At 44.6% G+C, this 7,889-nt stretch overlaps 1 protein-coding gene across 2 annotated transcripts; it reads left to right on the top strand.

Annotated features, from left to right (window-relative positions):
- The first annotated feature begins 816 nt into the window (after positions 1-816).
- On the top strand, positions 817-7,466 carry fgf18a (fibroblast growth factor 18a). Of its 2 annotated transcripts, XM_020925402.2 has the most exons (5): positions 817-911; positions 3,850-3,889; positions 4,578-4,758; positions 5,941-6,047; positions 6,155-7,466. In XM_020925402.2, the coding sequence occupies exons 1-5, from the start codon at positions 880-882 to the stop codon at positions 6,425-6,427; spliced, it is 633 nt and encodes a 210-aa protein (XP_020781061.1). In that variant the 5' UTR covers positions 817-879; the 3' UTR covers positions 6,428-7,466. The 2 variants fall into 2 exon arrangements, with proteins under 2 accessions (XP_020781061.1, XP_055015319.1); XM_055159344.1 differs by lacking the exon at positions 817-911 and having other exon boundaries at positions 3,769-3,889.
- Positions 7,467-7,889: the final 423 nt, after the last annotated feature.

The raw sequence follows: 7,889 nt of genomic DNA, 5'->3' as shown, positions 1-7,889 counted from the left end.
GGGCGCAAACCATCGGCTGAGGCGAGTGGGGGAAGTCCGGAAAATCAGGTGCAAAGTGCGGCTGTCATTTCCTCGCGGTGTCGCGGGTGGCTGAGTCCGCCACCCAGTCACAGCTGTTCCCATCCTCTTCAGGCACCCCTCCCTCGTATCCTGGGCTTTCTCTGCCCTTTATTCTCCCCTCCCATTCTTTTTGAGAACGCTGGAGCTGGACCGCTGCGGGACCAACAAGTCTCCTCTGCCCCGCTGTAGGTGTCACCTGACGAACAGAACCGTAGAGTCAGCGTGGAGACGCAGTCATGACCGGGGACCCCGCGCCTTCAGAGCCCCCGTCTTGTGCTCATCGGATCGTTCAAAAGTCAGCTTTGATATCACATCGCGCATCAACCGAGTTGTATGTGGACTAAAGTTTCTTGTTATTTTGAGACACTACTTGAAGCCCCTAACATTGGAACATTGGATTACGCACAAGTTTACGCACGGACTTCACCTGCTTACAGGTTTGAAAATCACTCTGAGAGATCAGCTGGAGCTGGTTACATGTAAGACGTGAGCGCGCTTTCACCTGTTCCTTTCCAACTCGGGGACGCGCAGTGTTTAAAAGCCATAACCTTCCCCCTTTGCTCCCCCTCCCACCCGTCTCCCCTGCTCTGCCCTGGACAGCTGTTAGAGGTTGCCGGTCGGTCACGGTGGCACGCGTTCACCCCAGCCAGCCTTAAACAGGATCACGTCTTAGTATCACGCCGGTTGAACCGGGTCACGTTGCCGCCGATGCTCAGTGACTCTTTGACTTTGCGGATTCCAGACACAGACCGTCGGACTGGCTCAAGGCGAGCGAGGAGACTCTCTGTGGGCCAAAGTCCATAGTGGAGGGGGGAAGCAATGTGGCCCCTTCTTTCCATGCTGACCGTCTTGTAAGTTACTGTTACTGTTACATTGTAGTGAAATTATTTCACAGGTCTGTTTGGTTCAAAGTGATTTAATAAATAGATGATGAAGGGCATGCATCATCTAAAGATTACATCACTGCCCAACAGTCCCATAGAAAACATGCAATGAAAGGCCTTGCTTGATTGGCTGACAGTTCAGGGTCACTAGGTCAGAGTCGGGGCTGTGTAAGTCATAAAATCTGCCATAAACATCTCCATCACCATCCTCATGCCTCAGTGGGACGGGGCTTACAGAGAGTTGCTTTCCATCTGCCAAAATGCTTCTCTTTCCAACAGAAAATATGTTTGTGTCAAAATAGCAGCAAGTTTAAGGTAGGATGGGAAAATGATAAAGTTCCAAGTGCAAATGTGAGGGAGGAGCATCCAGTTCAAGGAGGGGGCGACTTTACCCATCTGAGGTGTGCCTTGTTAAAAGCCAAGCGATTTATTTTTCTTTCTTTGTCTCTGCTGTACTTCTCCCAGATGGCAGTCATCTCTAGATAGTTCTCATTCCTTACACAATCTGGACAGGGTGTGTGCTGCCGCTGTTGCTGCTGGTGTCTGTCTCACTTTCTCTCCACTTACCCTCCTAACTGCCTGCATCTGTCTTCCTGTCTTGCCTATTCCTCATTTTTTCCATGGGTACAAGTAAAGATAAAGAGTATGAATTAATAACTGATGAATGATGCTCTGGCGCAGTTCAGGATGAAGCATTTGCAGTAGCTCTTTCAGCCAAACCTCTGTGATAGCAGCAGGAGAATGTGGTCCTGGTGTCACAGCGGCCTGTTCCTGGTGCTGTTGTGAAGCCGCAGCTCCTTGTCGAGGCTCACCGCGGCTCAACCAAAGGCCCACATGATCCCAGCCTCACGCCCACTGGCCTCACCACTCCTCAGCTACATGTGTCTCTGTGCACAAGCCCACTGCTGTTCTGTCGGTGTACCACGCTAACCACCACTACACGCAGCCCAAACACAGCCAGCCCCTGGCTACAGCCCAGTGCTCAGCTCTAAAGGCCTGCAGTTTAACCACAGCCTCAAGCTGGATCTGCTGGGACGCAGGTTTATGATGTCAGACTTGTGCTTGTTTTGGCAAACATCCAAAGTGCACCAGGTTTCCTTCTATAGCTTCTTCTGCCTATACTCTTACTTTGCCCCTTTCTCATCCCTCCCCCTCCCAGCCCAGTCCTGTCTCTCTCTCCCCTCTCCCCTCTCCCCCGCTACTCTAACTGGCATAATATGGAGTGTCTGTGGTTTTTGTGGGAGCAGGGAATCCAATGCAGAGGCACTTTTCCTGCAGTGTCCTCGGCGTTAGTACAGCCGTGGTGTTTGAACAGCTGAGAGTTCTCATAATGCTAGGCGTTCCGATTTTTTGGGCTGTGCAGGCAAAATTGAGCACCAGAATACTAGCAATGCCCACAATATGCCTGCATGTATTAGAGCTATGGGAACCAAAAGGTATCAATAGGAGAAAGGAAACTTGAAAAACTCCATGTCTGTGTATCAGGCTGTAGCAGCATGTGTTATGATGTGCATGAGTTAAACCCTTTCCTCTTTCTTACCATTATTTATCTTTTTGTCTACTTCTCACGCCAGACCACACTCTGTGGTTACACTACTGTCTCTCATTTAGCCACTTTATTTCTTCTTGCTGAGATGAAGGCTGTTTGCTTTTGACCTTTCTTTGCCAGTGCCTGATCTGGTTTCAGTCTCTCCTCTCTGCAGTGTTTACACCACCTTGCTCCGTCCTGTCTTCAGCCTCTCCCTTTGTGTACCTCTTGCTCTGCGGCTCGCTGTCCTCCCTATCTCTCTCTCTCAGCAAAGCATATGCCTTAGCTTTAGGCCAGCTGTCAGCTGCCTGCTCCTGTACGCACACATCTGCACATCTGTGTGCGTGCCCATGACAGTGTGGAGGAGTCACCCCACCGACTCCAAACACATGAGAGATTGGAGCAAGGGGAGAAAAGAGAAGAAGACAGAGAAGAAGAGATAAGCTAGAGAGGACAACAAGTCGGAGGAAGAGTAGAAGAGGCATGCAGAGTGATAGCCAGATGAGGTGGGGAAAGACAGTTTCGCAGAAATGCTTTACAGCCCACACACTTTGTCCTGAACTTGATTAAGTGTTCAGCCACTAATTCATAGCAGTTCAAGGCCTGCCAAAGTTGATTTTGCACAACACATATCACTCCCTTGCTAGGGTTGTAAATATTGGGATACCTCCAAGGTCAATGTCTTAGTTTTAATAAGGTAGTACAAAATATGAGTGAGAAAAGTAACTGTGACCAACTGTTTACATAAAAGGTCACTTAAGGTCATACATTTTTGTAAATAACCATAATATAGTTGCTGTATACAGTACGTCTCTCGATAAGAACCTGCATACTTGGCCTGCACACCTCTTCCATCAGTCAGTTCCACCACAAATTATTTTTCCACATATTTGGTAACTTGTGTTTTCACTTATTCATACCATCTCCAAATGTGACCACAGTGCACTGCTCCCAAAGCCACATCATACACAGTGCAATGTGCACCTGTGGCCCAGTGGAGCCAAACAGGTTTCTCAGATCTCCAAACCAAAACATGTTCTAGTTGTCCTGGTATGTTTGCCCATGTACCATCGTCCAAGCAGGTCATTTGGAGGCCAGATTTTAGTGAAAGTCACAGATGGGTCAGAACATGGGTCTGAGCAGAAGAATGGTAGCGTTAATCTAAACAGCGCACTGGGTGTTGTCTGTCTGCTGGCTCTATGGATGTGGAGGTGCTGTGCCAGCTGCACACCCAGCAGTGACTAATAAGCAAAAGGGATGTTGGACTGAAAGAACATCTGAGAAGAAAGACTTGGACATGACTATGTTACAAATGACTCTTCCAGCATCCAATTTTGCTTACATATTTCTGAAGCCATATGTTTCTACTTTTTCCAGATGTGTCCAGATGTTGCTGGTGATGTGCAATCCTTTACAGGTGAGAGTCCAAGAGCGTACAGTAAGAAGACAAGTTGCACAGTTGTCATACACACTCAGGGTATAAGTAAATTTATTAGGTTACTTTTGAGAAAATGGGCTGTGCAAAAATTGTATTATGTATTCTACAATGTATGCTTTTTATTGCAACAAGTTAAAAAATGCGTGGGATTTTACCCACAGTTTATAAAAAATGTTCCCTATTTTGTTATATGTCATTTGTGACATTAGGAAAACTCATCTTGTCCTTTTGGTTTTTATCTATAAACTAAACCAACCTGTTCTGTTCATTGTACTTTTACTTCAGTTGTATAAGTTGTATATTTCAGTATTCTAGAGCTGCAACGAACAATCATTTTTGCTAATCTAGTAATTATTCTTTTGATCAATTAGTGGTTTAGGACTGGGAAAGGCCCATGAACAAGACCTTTACTGAAGTTGATCAAGATTGTGCTAAAGTGATGGACATTCTGATCAAAAGCATGACATTTACATGTTTTTTGTGACAGTGACATGTACTTACAGCTTTGACTGAGAGATAACCACTAGGTATATGGTTTGTTATGCAGTGTAAACAATTATTCAATTAGTAAATTAGCTATCAATTATTTAACCATTTAAAAGTTGTGATTAATCAACAAACGTCCAATCCCATTGTATTCATGTATTCTTCTGTAATTTATTTGTAGCAGGTCCTTGGTGTGGATGGAGTGAACTTCAGTGTGCATGTAGAGAACCAGACACAGGTGCGAGACACCATGAGTCGCAAACATCACCGGGTCTACCAGCTCTACAGCCGCACCAGTGGCAAACACGTGCAAGTCATTGGTCGCAGAATCAGCGCTCGCGGAGAGGATGGGGACAAATATGGTAAGACACAAACACACATACACACACCAACTGGACCAAGGGGACAAACTCTCCCTCCTAAATAAACCAAGTCATTTTAGCCAGTGTCTCATGGTGGAGAGTACAAAGAGTTGAGGGGTGAACAAGGGCATGCATGAATGGATACAGAATGCAACTGTGCAGGAAGATAGACAAAAGCCCACATAGACTGGCCTCGCAGGCTTTGAGACAGGGGCAGTGGAGCTTGTCTTCAGAGCACAAAGAGCTCATCGACAAGCTGCTGACTCAATGATTCAGAGGAGATCTGAAGGAGGAGACGGAGCATAGAGCAGAGGAAGAGAAAAGGTATAGCAAAATGTGTGAGTTCAAGGGAGAAGGCTGTGGCAGGCAGAGTGCAGAAACTCATCTCCATCATTGATCCCTGCATTGATTACTCATCTCGCCTGTTGTCTCATGTGGATTTAAAACAGCAGGCTTCCTCTTCCTCCCTCCTTCCATCACCTCACATTGCTCTGTCCATCCCCCACTGCATCGGCCACAGTGCCTTTAACCCTTAACAAACACATATTGTACAGTGATATGCAATAGGTCTGTGTAAATACAATGAACAGTTTTAATCCATGTCCTCACTTGCTATAAGCATATAGTAATGAAACAAGGGAGATGTGAGGAGTTAGGGAAGAAGATGAACGAGCAGTATTGATTTACTTGACCCCTTTGTGAAAAAGGTCACATAGAAGCCATTTTCAGGAGTTATTTTTAAACAGCCCCAAGTGGATGTGCAATAAAGACCTGTGTAGTTGTAGTTTACTGTGCAAGAAAGAAAAATCCTTTATGACAGCAGAGTGGACACTGTCATTATGTTTACATGCATGCCAGGAAAACTGGATAACTGTCCTAGTCCAATTTAAACCAATTTTTCAAAATGCATGTAAACCAGGGAACTATGAGTCGCTCTGCTATGGACCTATTAGGTGCTCACAACCAAGTACAACCCCATATATGTTTGGCCATCATCTGAGACATATACTGTGTTATGCTTACCTATAAGTAAACAGCTAATTTAGTATGGTGCTTTGAATAGTGACTTATTTGAATTACATAATGTAATGTTAATATGTAATCATAGCATTGTGAATTACTGCATAGTGTGTTGCTTGTGGCTCTAATGTTTTACTTCCCCTCTGTATGTCCCTTCACAAGCCCAGCTTGTAGTGGAGGCCGACACCTTTGGTAGCCAGGTGAGAATCCGAGGCAAAGAAACAAATTTCTACCTGTGTATGAACCGACGAGGGAAGTTGGTGGGAAAGGTAAGCCTGATGCTGAGATGTGGAGAATGTATTTACATATAATATTTAAATCGACAAACAAATGAGTAGTGGCTTTGCCTCTCTCTTTCTTTGTATTGCTCTTTTAGAAGGCCAGTAACCGTAGCGCTGACTGCGTCTTTGTGGAAAAGGTGCTTGAAAACCACTACACTGCTCTGATGTCAGCACGCTACACTGGTTGGTACGTAGGCTTCACAAAACGAGGCCGCCCTCGCCGTGGAAATCTCACACTCCCCAACCAGCAGGAGGTGCACTTCATGAAGCGGTTCCCCCCAGGGGAGCAGCCTGACCTGACCACTCCGTTCCGCTTCACCACCATCAGCAAACGAAGTAAGAGAGTCCGCGCTACAGGGCCCCGCTAGCAGCAGGACTCGAGTACCCCAAACATGTGGTCATCTCTTTGGCAGAGGCCTCCCTTTGCTGGGACAAACATTGACTAGAAATGAGTTGAATCATACATGGGGTATAGCTTTACACCTATTATTTTGCCACTCCAACCCCTGAATGTTATTGTAAAGACATTTTCAGCTGGACATCTTATACTGATTCAAAGGACCTATCTCTGAATACATAGAATCTGGGTTGGGCAAAGACACCACACTACCCAGGCCTCCGGATCTCAACCGTCTGAACTGTTCTGAAGTGATGGAAGAGAGACCAAAATGGAATTTCTAATGAACCATGACTGAACAGAAGGCCTTTGCTGATAATGCAAAAAAGGGGGCCTTAAGGGTGTGACATTACCCCTTATAATGGACTATTGACATGTGACGCACTTACTTGTCTCACTGCTTAGTTAGTGAGGTTGCTGTGTGGATGAAATGATGAATGAGGAAATAATGAGGGTGTTTCTGAATAAATGTTTGTAAAAGATGATGTGTGTGTGTAGACCAGGAGCTACAAGTGAAGCTGGATGTAAAGGGACTTTGGGAAAGGGACCAAAAACAGTCACTGCTGGGACTGAAGCTAAAAGAACTGGAATGTATAAAACAAACTGTACCAAAAATGAACAGCGCCACTCAAACCAAACAAGACTAGCAACCAAAGACAACAGGTGACGACTCCTCCTCCTCACCTGACCCCTGAGGACACACAGCGACGGTGAGGAGAGTGCCTTCTCTATGAGCATCGCTATAGAAATGACTCAAGGGATGATGCTCCCATACGAAACTATGGATACAGAGTGCTGCTACCAAGACATTCAGCGGAACAAACCAAAGTGTCATGTATACACACAGGACAAAGAAAACTTAAGGGAACAATTTATGAAAAAATTATATATTATATATATATGTATATGAAAGAAGACAGGAACCCTAATTAAGCAAACTTACTACGATGGTTACTGTAATTATAAAATTATTTCTTTTATTTATTTCAGCTCTGTGTGCAGCAGTCTCTCTCGACTCAGTAAACGTTACAGAAACATTACCACATTGTGTCTTTTCAAGTTTTTATCAACTTTTCATATTGTCTTTATGAATAATAATACAGTGAATAATGCATTAAAATCAAGACACTGGTCGTTATCAAGCAACACCTGATCTGATAGATGGAACAGCACTACATGTGACCACAAGGAACAACACAGAAGGCTGCAACAGCTATTATTTTTAGTAATATTTTCAGTAAAATTCATACCAAAAAATCCAAACAGAATGCAATTAGACATTTAGCAGATTTAAAGTGCTATCTCAAGTTTAAGAAAATAGATTAGAGGCAGGAAAGACAAATAAAGATACGGCTCAAAACTATGTAATATGGCAATGTCCATATGGCCTTTTCTTTGAACATTATTGTGCTTTAATGTTATCTGCAGCGATA

Source organism: Boleophthalmus pectinirostris, unplaced genomic scaffold, assembly GCF_026225935.1.
Source record: "Boleophthalmus pectinirostris isolate CB_2022bp ecotype Guang Dong unplaced genomic scaffold, ASM2622593v1 HiC_scaffold_23, whole genome shotgun sequence".
NCBI lineage: Eukaryota > Metazoa > Chordata > Actinopteri > Gobiiformes > Gobiidae > Boleophthalmus > Boleophthalmus pectinirostris.
This window is presented reverse-complemented; position numbering and strand designations above follow the sequence as displayed.

Bases quoted from the DNA above. Each gene is read 5' to 3' on its own strand.
- fgf18a (XM_055159344.1), top strand. From the start codon at position 3,770: ATGACTATGTTACAAATGACTCTTCCAGCATCCAATTTTGCTTACATA. The intron at 3,890-4,577 runs GTGAGAGTCCAA...ATTTATTTGTAG, and splicing joins TGATGTGCAATCCTTTACAG to CAGGTCCTTGGTGTGGATGG. The intron at 6,048-6,154 runs GTAAGCCTGATG...TTGCTCTTTTAG, and splicing joins GAGGGAAGTTGGTGGGAAAG to AAGGCCAGTAACCGTAGCGC.